The sequence below is a fragment of the Geotrypetes seraphini genome, chromosome 5 (assembly GCF_902459505.1).
Source record: "Geotrypetes seraphini chromosome 5, aGeoSer1.1, whole genome shotgun sequence".
NCBI classification, from domain to species: domain Eukaryota; kingdom Metazoa; phylum Chordata; class Amphibia; order Gymnophiona; family Dermophiidae; genus Geotrypetes; species Geotrypetes seraphini.
Genome location: NC_047088.1, coordinates 258,038,631 through 258,051,678, shown reverse-complemented (window position 1 = coordinate 258,051,678; position 13,048 = coordinate 258,038,631). Strand labels below are relative to the sequence as shown.

At 43.1% G+C, this 13,048-nt stretch overlaps 1 protein-coding gene across 11 annotated transcripts in view; it reads left to right on the top strand.

Annotated features, from left to right (window-relative positions):
• The window catches only part of BIN1 (bridging integrator 1), a 239,933-nt gene that overhangs the window by 129,079 nt on the left and 97,806 nt on the right, over positions 1 to 13,048 (top strand). For all 11 annotated transcript variants that reach the window (XM_033944491.1, XM_033944488.1, XM_033944483.1 and 8 more), the window contains exons 3-4: positions 2,692 to 2,746; positions 11,312 to 11,406. In XM_033944491.1, the coding sequence (XP_033800382.1) occupies positions 2,692 to 2,746; positions 11,312 to 11,406 (150 nt within the window). The remainder of the gene's footprint in view (positions 1 to 2,691; positions 2,747 to 11,311; positions 11,407 to 13,048) is intronic.

Genomic DNA, 13,048 nt, shown 5'->3' with positions numbered 1-13,048 from the left:
ATGGTCACATTTAGACAATCCCATTATCAATCGTTTTGTATAACCTGCAATGCTCTGCATCTTGCTTTTGTTATTCCAAGATACAGGGCATTGCAGTAATCGAGTCTTGAAGGCCGTAGCCTGAACAACAGTTCAAAAATCATATGGCGCTAACAATGGTTTCAAATTATGCGTACTTAGCATTAACAGGTAAACTACTGCAAAACACTTTAACGTGTTTTATGGGAAGCTTTTTTTTTTTTTTTTTTCTTCTGGGTTCGGTATGCATTAGGTTTTAACTCTCCTTTGCCTCAGGTACAAATTTAGGGCCCTTTTACCAAACCGTGGTAAGTGTATGGCCCAGGGATCCACAATGGGATTGGAACTGGGTTTCTGTTTCTCAAACTGCTGCCCTACACTTTTTGATTCCCCACTCCTCCCACCAGCTTTCCTTTTGCTGGGATAATCCATCAGCCAGGGGCCATAGGTTGGCTTTTGTAGGGATTAGCACTTGCCCTCACCCAGTCCAGACCATTAGATACCACTGTTGTGTACTAGCTGGAATTCCTCTCCCTGGGGCTGTGAATTCTGCCTCTACGGTATTTCCCAAGGTGATTAACCAGAGAAGCAGCAGTCTGGCTCAAGAGCCAGGCTGATCTATCTCCTAGCACAGGGGTAGGCAATTCCGGTCCTCGAGAGCCGGAGCCAGGTCAGGTTTTCAGGATCTCCACAATGAATATGTATGAGATGGATCTGCATGCACTGCCTCCTTGAGATGCAAATCTATCTAATGCATATTTATTATTGTGGCTATCCTGAAACCTGACCTGGCTCCGGCTCTCGAGGACCGGAATTGCCTACCCCTGTCCTAGCATCTCATACACTATTCACCGTTCCTAACCCCATCATTGGCCAGTTCTTTTAAAGGGTGTTTTTCTTGGGCCATATTGAATAGTGATGCAGGATGTGAAGGGTTTTTTTTTTTTAACCACACTGAATAAGTGTTGTATGTAGTACATTACATTGGTGTCTTCTATCACGCCAATATATATATCTGTCATCGAGGTCTTTTGCTTTGCGTATAACTAAATAAAGGGCACTTCTTTGAGAACAAGCAGAATATCAAGTCGTCGCTAATGGGCGATGCCATCCAACCAGCTCTGCATGGAAAAATCTTTTGTTCACTTACACATTCTGATAATTTACTAGTCAGGTTGCCAGTCAGGTTTTCAGGATATCCACAATGAATACGCATGAAAGACACTTTGCATATAACGGAGGCAGTGTATGCAAATCAAGTTCCTGCATATTCATTGTGGATAGCCTGAAAACCTGACTGGCAGCCCAGGACCGAGTTGAGAAACACTGAGTTAGACGCTGGCACTGAATATTCGGACATTGGCTGGGACACGCATAAATGTATCTGTTAAGGTCACCTCTTCCCCCTCTGCAAGAACATTGGTCCCCCTCCAAGGACTCCTCCCGCCTCCTGTACTGATGTTTTTATAAAGTTTTAAAATACACGTCAAAGAATAAAACAAGTAACAGTAGTAGCAATAGGGGAGAGCTTGGCGCAGTGGTTAAAAGCTACAGTTTCGACACCCTGAGGTTGTGAGTTCAAACCCACAGTGCTTATGACCCTGGTAAATTACTTAATCCTCCACTGCCCCAGGTACATTAGATCAGGGCTGCCCAAGTCCAGTCCTCGAGATCTACTGGCAGACCAGGTTTTCAGGATATCCACAATTAACATGCATGAGAGAGATTTGCATACCAAGAAGGCAGTGCAAAAATCTCTGCATATTCATTGTGGATACCCTGAAAACCTGGCCTGCTAGTAGATCTCGAGGACCGGACTTGGGCAGCCCTGCATTAGATAGATTGTGAGCCCACCAGGACAGACAGGGGGAAATGCTTGAGTACCTGAATAAATTCATTTAAACCATTCTGAGCTCCCCTGGGAGAACAGTATAGAAAATTGAATAAATAAATAGCTTTAGCCTCTGATAACCAGAGCTTGTATTGTGACATCATAATGCCTCATTCCACCAATAAGAGCCAACCTTATCAGTGATGTCACAATGGCTTGACTGGCCTCTACTTGGCTCACTAGTACTACATTTTGATTTCTAGAGTGGTGCGGTAGTTAAAGCTACAACCTCGGCACCCTGAGGTTGTGGGTTCAATCCCACAGTACTTGTGACCCTGGGCAAGTCACTTAAGCCCCCCATTGCCCCAGGTACATTAGATAGATTGTGAGCCCACCGGGACAGACAGGGGAAAATGCTTGAGTACCTGAATAAATTCATGTAAACCGTTCTGAGCTCCCTTGGGAGAATGGTATAGAAAATTGAATAAATAAAACATTTTAATTTTTAGTGAACACTCATTCTCTTTGAAAGGTGCAGACCAGTGGTTCATAACCCTGTCCTGGAGGACCACTAGGCCAGTCGGGTTTTCAGAATAGCCCTAATAAGTATGCATGAGAGAGATCTGCATATAATGGAGGTGCCAGGCATGCAAATCTGCTCCATGCATATTCATTAGGGCTATCCTGAAGACCTGACAGGCCTGGTGGTCCTCCAGGTCAGGGTTGGGAACCACTGGTGTAGACACTCTTAAATACTATATAAAAATCTTTTGAATGTAGTTCCTTTTCTCACTATAGCTTTGCAATGATAACCATTAATGCTTCGTTTTTATTTTCAACAGACAGAAGGAAGCAAACTTCAAAAAGATCTCCGAACCTATCTGACTTCTGTAAAAGGTAAGATCTGTTCAACAAAAAAATGTTTCTGAATTCAAGAAAGCTTTGGACAAGTATGTTGGATCTCCAAGGCAGTATCTCGCAAACTTTGTCAAGCTGTGGCACACTAACCCCCTTTTATACACATGTTTTGGGCCTGCCCCGCAATCCAACAGTTTTGGAGACATCTTGGCCTATATACCACATCGCTTTGGGGAAGGCGATGGCTTCCGCAACCGAGGGCGTTATTTGGATTTTATAATATAGCCTCAACCCAAACCCAGGGGAATGTCAACATTTATCTCCAGAGCCCTTTTGATGGGGAAAAAAGCCATCCTCACCAACTGGCTCTCTCGTGATCCCCCGTCATATGCACAATGGAGATCCCAAATGATAGTGCACGCAACACTGGAGAGACGCATGGTGGGAGACTTGACTCTTGGCCCGGGTCGCAAATTTTGTCAGGTGTGGGAACACTTCTGGCAGGACCTCACCCCGCGTGCTCGCAGTAGACTTTTGAATCTTTACGATTTTATTCCCACTCTCAGCTGTTGGACTGGCCATGGACTCTTGGGGAGGGGAGGGGAACTGATTATATTGTTGAAAATGTTATTTCCTGACTGGTACTACTGGTTGTATTGGCTTCTTACTGCTGGAATAATAAAAATCATTTAAACAGAACCCCCTCTTATACAAAGGTTCGCTAAGCGTGGTAGCCGCAGCTTTATGCATCTGGAAGTGTGCGAACCCTAACCCTTAGGCAGACATGTTACATAAGCCATATTGGATTGGATTTATTGCATTTTTTTTTTTTTTAGTTCAATTTTTTCATCATACAATTCTTAATAATAACTTTATTCTTACATAGCGGCATACCATAGCACTTCTAGGCGGTTCACAACAAGAGAAACTGAACAATCAGCAAATAATACAATAATTTAAGAAGAACATGATTAACTTAAAATAAACTCAACATAGTTCGGCTCCTTGTGTCTTATCTTTACTCTCTGTCCAACAATCTCAACTAGTATCTAAATATAGGGCCGGATAATGACAGATTTACATCAAAACTTTTCAAATGAGTAATTGTGAACACCTCAGTCCCACCACTCCACCGCTGTTAATCCTTGCAACTGCGGGAAGAATTACGTGGCGACTATCATTGGCTGTTCTGCATTTGTCAATTTTTAGCCTCTATATCGCCTACTGGTACGCCTTGTTATACATTCGTTTTTTGGTATTTTTAGTTCTTTTATATATTCATATATGCATTTGATAATACTTGTGCACTTATCTCTGCATCCTGCCAAAACCTGGGAGCCAGGCCTGACATGTTTCGCTCTATGGCGCTGTATCAAGGGTCTCCCGGGTGGCCGCTGTCATCTGACTCCAAAAGAAAAATTTCTTTCTCCTTTAAATTTTTCTTGTGGAATTGGATGACAGCGGCCACCCGGGAGACCCTTGATACAGCGCCATAGCGCGAAACTTGTCGGGTCTGGCTCCCAGGTTTTGGCGGGATGCAGAGCTTTTGATGTCGTCCATCATGATATTCTAATTTACCAACTCACCGAGATAGGCATAAACTCCACAGTCCTTGACTGGTTCTCGAAGCTCTTATGCTCCCACTCCTACATAGTCAACATGAAGGGCACTTCTTCCTCCCCCTGTAACCCGATCTGTGGAGTCCCGCAAGGCTCACCTCTCTCTCCTATCCTCTTCAACATTTATATGTCCTCCCTTAAACTCCTCCATCTCTCCCCCCTTGAAACACTCTACACTTACGCAGACGACATCTTTGTCCTCCTCGAGACCGACCGGAACCTCACCAACCTCTCGGTGAACATATCCTCATGTATATCGAACCTTCAATCCTGGGCCCACACTGTGCAGATGAAACTGAACGAATCTAAAACAAAACTTCTCTGCCTCGGCCCAAAATTGGACCAACTGCCCACCTTCATCCCACTGTCCTCTGGCCCCACTCTGCATCTTGAATATTCTAGTAAAGTTCTGGGAGTCATTATTGACTCTACACTTTCCTTCAACGACCACCTCAACTCCCTAGTAAAAAAATGTTTCTTCAGCCTTCACATGCTGAGAAAAGTGAGATCCTGTTTCCATCAAAAACACTTTGCCGTCCTTGTCCAATCCACCATCCTTTCCAGACTGGACTACTGCAACTCTATCTACCTTAGCCTAACAAAGAAAAACCTTCAAAGACTCCAGCGGATTCAGAATACCGCTGCTAAGCTTATCTTCGCAAAAAGCAAATTCGACCACGTCTCACCGCTTTTATCCAAGCTCCACTGGCTTCCGATTATCTCCAGAGTCCACTTCAAATGTGCCTGCCTCACTTTCAAGATCCTACACGGTATCCTCCCTCCCTTCATTCCTCTTTCTTGGAACTCCTCTAACCCTAATTCTGCCAGATCCACCCAAAAACTGAAACTTTCCTTTCCCTCTCTAAAAGGCGTTTCACTAGGTTCTTCCCTCCCTTTCAGAATCATTCAGCTCTGGAACAACCTTACCTCCCCTCTTAGGAATCTGAGCTCCCTCCAACTCTTCCGTAAACATCTGAAAACCTGGTTATTCTCAAAAACGTAACTCCTCCCCCCCTCTCTGGTTATTCTAGTCCTCTAAATTTTCTCTTCATTTTGCCTCTTCCCTCCACTGGAGTTCCTTTCTACCCTAACTCTTGTTAACCGTGTCGAGCTTTACGAATGTAGAGTTGATGCGGTATACAAACCTAAGGTTTAGATTAGATTAAATTAGAGATAAGTGCACAAGTATTATCAAATGCATATATGAATATATAAAAGAACTAAAAATACCAAAAAATGAATGTATAACAAAGCGTACCAGTAAGCTATATAGAGGCTAAAAATTGACAAATGCAGAACAGCCAATGATGATAGTCGCCATGTAATTCTTCCCGCAGTTGCAAGGATTAACAGCGGTGGAGTGGTGGGACTGAGGCTTTTACAATTACTCATTTGAAAAGTTTTGATGTAAATCTGTCATTATCCGGTCCTATATTTAGATACTAAGATAAAATAAACAGCAGCAATTCACAAGTTACAAATCTATCAAACAGGTGAGTCTGAACTAATTTTCTGAGGAATGGTAAGATGAAGCACATGGACTGATTTTGCCAAACCGGTCATAGATTTCTATGTAGCCCACAATAAATGGGGGAGTTGCCAAAATTATTCCCTAACCAATAAAGGAAAACTAAAACGCAGGAATTAATCCCACACTACGCCCTCCTGGTGCTGTTCACACATAGGGCTCCTTTTACTAAGCTGTGTTAGGGCTTTAATGCACGGAATAGCGCGCGCTACAAAGCCACGCATGCTAGACGCTAATGCCAGCATTGAGCTGGCATTAGCTCTAGCTGCGTAGCGTGGGGTTAGCGCTTGGTAATCTGCATGTGTTAAACGCTAGCGCACCTTAGTAAAAGGAGGCCTTACTCCTCAAATAAAATCAGCATTAATATTTCTTCACTTTGTTCTTCTCTCGTTCCCGTATACCTAGAACTTGTTGAAGCTGGATAGAATCCCAAAATATATGTTCCTTTTCCTGTAATTTAACTATACACTTGCAGGGAAACTTCAAGAAAAAAGTAGCTTCAAGAGCCAAAGGTTTTAACGTAAGAAATATAATCTCATAATCAGATTCTTGTCTTTCACGCAAACAAGTCATGAAGAGGGTAAACCTGGTCTGGAGAACATCTCGAGAGTCTTCTAGAAAAGCTGTCAAGTCGAAATCTGTTGGTACAAGCAGGTCGACCCCATTGATCGGATCCTATTTTCTTTTTCTGTGGAATATAATAGCAGTTTAATGTTGGAAAAATCTCAGCGTTTGTTAAACGCAATATCTCTTTAAAAATTTATCTTAACAAAAGAAAGAATTTTACAGCCTTGAGCGCTACCTTTTTTTCTTTGATACCCCTGTAAATGTATAATTCATTATAAATCACATAAATTTGTTTTCTTTGAGCCCTCACAACTGTCAACATTTCTGTCTCTGTCGAGGCTGGAAAATGCTCAGTGAAGGATAGATGACTGCTTTTTTCCTATAAATAAATTGCTTTAAATCCGTTTGAATTTAATTTTGGATCCTATTATGAGGACTTGAGCTGGATTTAAGTTAGGAAATTTTTATCTGCTATGAATTTGTATAATCTTTGGAATGGTTTTTCTTTATCCCTTGAATCTTGCTTTCTGTACAAGTTAATCTTTATTATGTATATTTGAAAGTTCTATAAATACATTTCTAAAAATAAACCTTTCTTGATGATAATTTCAGAGATATCAAATGTGTCATAGGGAAATTAACAAAGCGGAGATTTTTAGAACGAAATAAATTCTCCATTAATTCAAATTTAGAATGAATTACACAGGAATCTTTAACTGCAGACCGAAAAACTTGCTGTAGTATAGAAACCTGTGTTTCAACTGTTAACTTTTTATCTAATAAATCTAGGTTGGAATTAACATTTTCAAGCTTTTGAACAACTTCTTGTGAGGACCCAATAGATCAGTGATTCCCAACCCTGTCCTGGAGGAACACCAGGCCAATTGGGTTTTCAGGCTAGCCCTAATGAATATGCATGAAGCAAATTTGCATGCCTATCACTTCCATCATATGCAAATCTCTCTCATGCATATTCATTAGGGCTAGCCTGAAAACCCGATTGGCCTGGTGTTCCTCCAGGACAGGGTTGGGAACCACTGCAATAGATGGTTTAACAGCTGATTTTAACAAGCCTTCCATTCTCATATTTATCAACCAGAAGTCCTTCAGAGTAATATCCTTGGGATCTTCTGAGGGTCTCTGCTTATCGCTACTACCCTCTAGTACAGTTAAGGCCTTAGGCAAAGGTATGCAACAGGGGTAGGGAACTCCGGTCCTCGAGAGCCGTATTCCAGTTGGGTTTTCAGGATTTCCCCAATGAATATGCATTGAAAGCAGTGCATGCAAATAGATCTCATAGAAACATAGAAGATGACGGCAGAAAAGGGCCATAGCCCAGCAAGTCTGCCCACTCTAATGACCCACCCCCTTAGTTTTACTGACCCACCCCCCTTTACACCCTTAGAGATCCTACGTGAATATCCCATTTACTTTTAAACTCTGACACACTGTTGGCCTCAATCACCTGCAGTGGGAGTTCGTTCCAACAATCGACCACCCGTTCTGTGAAGAAATACTTTCTGGAATCACCATGAAATTTCCCTCCCCTGATTTTCAGCGGATGCCCTCTGGTGGACAAGGGTCCTATAACACAGAAGATATTCTCTTTCACCTCGATCCTGCCTGTGATATATTTAAACGTCTCAATCATGTCTCCTCTCTCTCTTCGTTCCTCGAGATCCTTGAGCCCCAAGACCATCCTGGTGGCCATTCGCTGAACCGACTCAATTCTCAGCACATCTTTCCGGTAATATGGTCTCCAGAATTGAACACAATATTCCAGATGAGGTCTCACCAACGGCATTATGACTTCTGGCATCCTGCTGACAAAACCCCTACGGATACAACCCATCATTTGCCTTGCCTTGGAGGAAGCCTTTTCCACTTGATTGGCAGTTTTCATGTCATCACTAATGATAACTCCTAAATCACGTTCTGCCGTGGTCCTAGCTAAGGTCTCACCATTCAGTGTGTAAGTTCTGCGCGGATTTCTTCTACCCAGGTGCATTACTTTACATTTTTTAGCATTGAAGCTGAGCTGCCAAATCGATGACCATTGTTCCAATAGTAGTGCATATTCATTGGGGAAATCCTGAAAACCCAACTGGAATATGGCTCTCGAGGACCGGAGTTCCCTACCCCTGGTATACAATCTAATTTAGAGGCAGTAAATGATTTTAGGGGTCCCTCAGAAGCATCAATAGGGGATAGATTAGACCCTATTTCACCAGATAATGGTGGAAGTGCAGGAGTCCTATCGAGGGGACTTAATGATGCATTTGATAATGAGACATGTTCTTGATTTAATTGAACAGTCACCGATGATATTAAATGACAGTCCATAGGGCCGGCCGTTGTAGGAGTAGAGCTTTTGGGTTTAACTTCCCTCTTACCCATCGAAAGAATTAGTCAATACTCTTTACCCTAAGCTTTGTTTCCTTCAGCTGGTTCCTATTACTCTTCCATGAAAAGGATTTAAATTGTAAAGATGAGAAATGATTCATTTTTTATGCTTCCTTCATAAGATGATTCCAACCACTGGCTTTGTATTCACACCTAACTTTTATTCACCCCTGAGGGAGGATGTATTACTCTTGGATTAGTTCTTCCTGAAATAACATGTAGCAGATTAAATTTGTGTTAACAGCTTTGGAGTCAACTAAGATAGAAAACCCTAATGCGACTTGATAAAAGGGGGCCTAATTTTTAATCACCGGCCGCTGTGGTAAAAGCTCCATAACACCCCCCTCTTGAGTGTTGAAGCTTTTACCGCAACAGTTGAACAATAAAAAAAACCCTTAATGAGGCTTGATAAAAGGGGGCCGTAACCTCCTGAAAGTGAATTTAACAGCGGAAAGACAGAGTAACTAGCCCAAAACTGAATACTGGACCAACTGATCCATATGGAGGAGACTTTGTGTGAAGATAGATAATCCATATTTTCGTTTGATCTTGGATGGAGCTATCCATTTTCCAGAGCTGTGTAAGGGTTTGGCTGCCTCGATCAAAACTGCTAAAAAAAAACCCCCAAAACAAAACAAAACAAAAACAGTAGGCTAAACAGTTATGCATTTAGCATCCTAAAATTAGGTGGGTGGGTCCAGGAATGGGGTTGGACAGTGAGAAAAATAGCTAAAACCGGTATTCATTACTGGTGACCTGTTGGGGCCAGACAAATCTAATGCTCAGCAACAGGGTCGGTTGTAGACATGCTGAGGCCCAGGGCAGAAATTAAGAAGGGGGCCCTGACCCCTCCCCTTTCTGCACCCCCTCCTCCTGTTACTACCACACATTACACCCCCCTCCAATATCCCCACCACCCGTTACTACCACACATAACACCCCCCTCCAATATCCCCACCTCCCGTTACTACCACACATAACAACCCCCCAATATTCCCACGTCCTGTTACTACCACACATAACACCTCCCCTCCAGTAGCCCCACCTCCCGTTACTACCACACATAACAACCCCCCAATATTCCCACATCCTGTTACTACCACACATAACACCTCCCCTCCAATATCCCCACCTCCCGTTACTACCACACATAACAACCCCCCAATATTCCCACGTCCTGTTACTACCACACATAACACCTCCCCTCCAGTAGCCCCACTTCCCGTTACTACCACACATAACACCCCCCTCCAATATCCCCATCTCCCATTGCTATCACACATAACACATTCTTCCAGTAGCCCCCACCTCCCGTTACTACCACACATAACACCTCCCTCCAATATCCCCACCACCCGTTACTACCACACATAACACCCCCCTCCAATATCCCCATCTCCCATTGCTACCACACATAACACATTCTTCCAGTAGCCCCCACCTCCTGTTACTACCACACATAACACCCCCCTCCAATATCCCTACCTCCCGTTACTACCACACATAACAACCCCCCAATATTCCCACGTCCTGTTACTACCACACATAACACCTCCCCTCCAGTAGCCCCACCTCCCGTTACTACCACACATAACACCCCCCTCCAGTAGCCCCACTTCCCGTTACTACCACACATAACACCCCCCTCCAATATCCCCATCTCCCATTGCTACCACACATAACACATTCTTCCAGTAGCCCCCACCTCCTGTTACTACCACACATAACACCCCCCTCCAATATCCCTACCTCCTGCTACTACCACACATAACACCTCCCCTCCAGTAGCCCCACCTCCCGTTACTACCACACATAACACCCCCCTCCAGTAGCCCCACTTCCCGTTACTACCACACATAACACCCCCCTCCAATATCCCCATCTCCCATTGCTACCACACATAACACATTCTTCCAGTAGCCCCCACCTCCTGTTACTACCACACATAACACCCCCCTCCAATATCCCTACCTCCTGCTACTACCACACATAACACCTCCCCTCCAGTAGCCCCACCTCCCGTTACTACCACACATAACACCCCCCTCCAGTAGCCCCACTTCCCGTTACTACCACACATAACACCTCTTCTACCGCCTCCACTCAAGATCTCCAGTGGCTGAATCAAGGCTGTGTAGATGTTGTGGATCACATGTAGGTCAGCCGTCTCAAATTTTAGCGATCCTGACACTTATATAAAGGTATATTCTTCCATACATAATACCATATAGTTTTGTACCCCGCAAACGTTAGCTGGGAATCATTGTGGCTTACATAAGATTAATAAGGTTGGCAACAGAGACATGAATCGTAGAAAACGGTAGTGTGCCAGGTGAACTAAGATGGACAAGTATTGGCTGGCTAGTGAGGACCGCTAGAAAAGCTTTGTGCTGTTGCTACCGTGCGGAAACTGATTCCTCACATTCTGGACGGGTTCGTTTAACCTGCTGCTTCTTTTTTTTATTTTTTTCCCTTATGACTCTTTAGCTATGCACGAAGCATCCAAGAAGCTGACGGAGTGCTTGCAGGAGATTTATGAGCCAGACTGGCATGGAAGAGAGGAAGCCAACAAAATAGCCGAGGTGAGACCTTACTTTCTGAGCTTGTTATCGTTCTTCTGTTGGTGCCCGAATAGGGTTCTCCCAAAGGGGTTATGGGACTCGGGCGGGGACAGAGATCTACTGGGCATAAATAATGTTCTGAGCACAGGAGGCATTTTGGCAACATACCAGTTGTGAAACTCTTGTTGGAATTTAGCCATACTAGGAACTAGTTTTTGTATTTGCAAGAGGCACATTAGACTCTCCTTAACTCCTCAGCCGCACGTTGCCCAGATTTCATATTAGGGAAGACTTTGGGCCCTAAAGCTGATCTGGGCCATTATTTTATTGGCAAATCAGTAATCTATCTAGTGTATTTCACACCTGGACAGAATGGGCATGAGAACACATGGCATTCTTCCTCTCCTAATTCCACTATCCTGGAATTCTTCGAGACCTAACACTACCAAATCCGCCCACATACTCAAACTATCTTTCCCCTTGTTAAAAAGCGTCATGTATGCAGGTAAATTAGGGAAATCCCTTTTCTTCAAATTCACTGAGCTTTGGAACAACCTCCCTGCCCCGCTGCAGAACCTAAGCTCATTCCAATTATTCCAAAAAGCATCTGAAAACCTGGCTTTTCTCCAAAACGTAAAGCTACCTATTTAAAATGTAAAGCTATCTATCCTCTTCATAACCTCTAATTTTTTATTAAGTCCTTCCCTCATTTATTGAATTACCTGTAAACAGTTTCGAGCTCTACCTTTATGGAGAGGATGCGGTATACAAACTTAAGGTTTAGTTTAGTTTCTCTTCCTCTCTCTTTTTTTCTCTCTCTCTTCCTCTCTTTTTTTCCCTCTGTTCCTTTCTTTTTTTCTCTCTTCCTCTCTTTTTTTCCCTCTCTTCCTTTCTTTTTTTTCTCTCTTCCTCTCTTTTTTCTCTCTCTTCCTCTCTTTTTTCTCTCTCTTCCTCTCTCTCTATCTATTCCCCCCTCTCTCTCTATTCCTCTCTCTTCTTTTTTTTTCTCTCTTCCTCTTTTTTCCCTCTGTTCCTATCTTTTTTTCTCTTCCTCTCTTTTTCCCTCTCTTCCTCTTTCTCTCTATTCCTCTCTCTCTCTCCTTTTTTTCTCTTTCTCTTTCTCATTCTCATTAAAAGGCGTCATGTATGCAGGTAAATGAGGGAAATCCCTTTTCTTCAAATTCACTGAGCTTTGGAATAACCTCCCTGCCCCGCTGCGGAACCTAGGCTCATTCCAATTATTCCAAAAGCATCTGAAAACCTGGCTTTTCTCCAAAACGTAAAGCTATCTATTTAAAATGTTTATTATTATTTATTTAAATTTTTCATCAAATTTTTACAAGAAATGTAAAGCTAGCTATCCTCTTCATAACCTCTAATTTCTTATGATGTCCTTCCCTCATTTTTTGAATTACTTGTAAACCATGCCGAGCTCTATCTTTATGGAGATGATGCAGTATACAAACTTAAGGTTTAGTTTAGTAATACCACCTGGTATCTCTCCCTCCCCTTTCCTGTAGGTGATCCAACTTCTCAACTCGCCCCCTTCCCTCCCCCAGCCAGGAGATCTGGTCTCTCAACCTGCTCTCCATATACCTTTTAAACACTTCAATTCTTTGCCAGCGGCAGGTAGCAACTTGTAGAAACTGTTCATGCCAGCTCC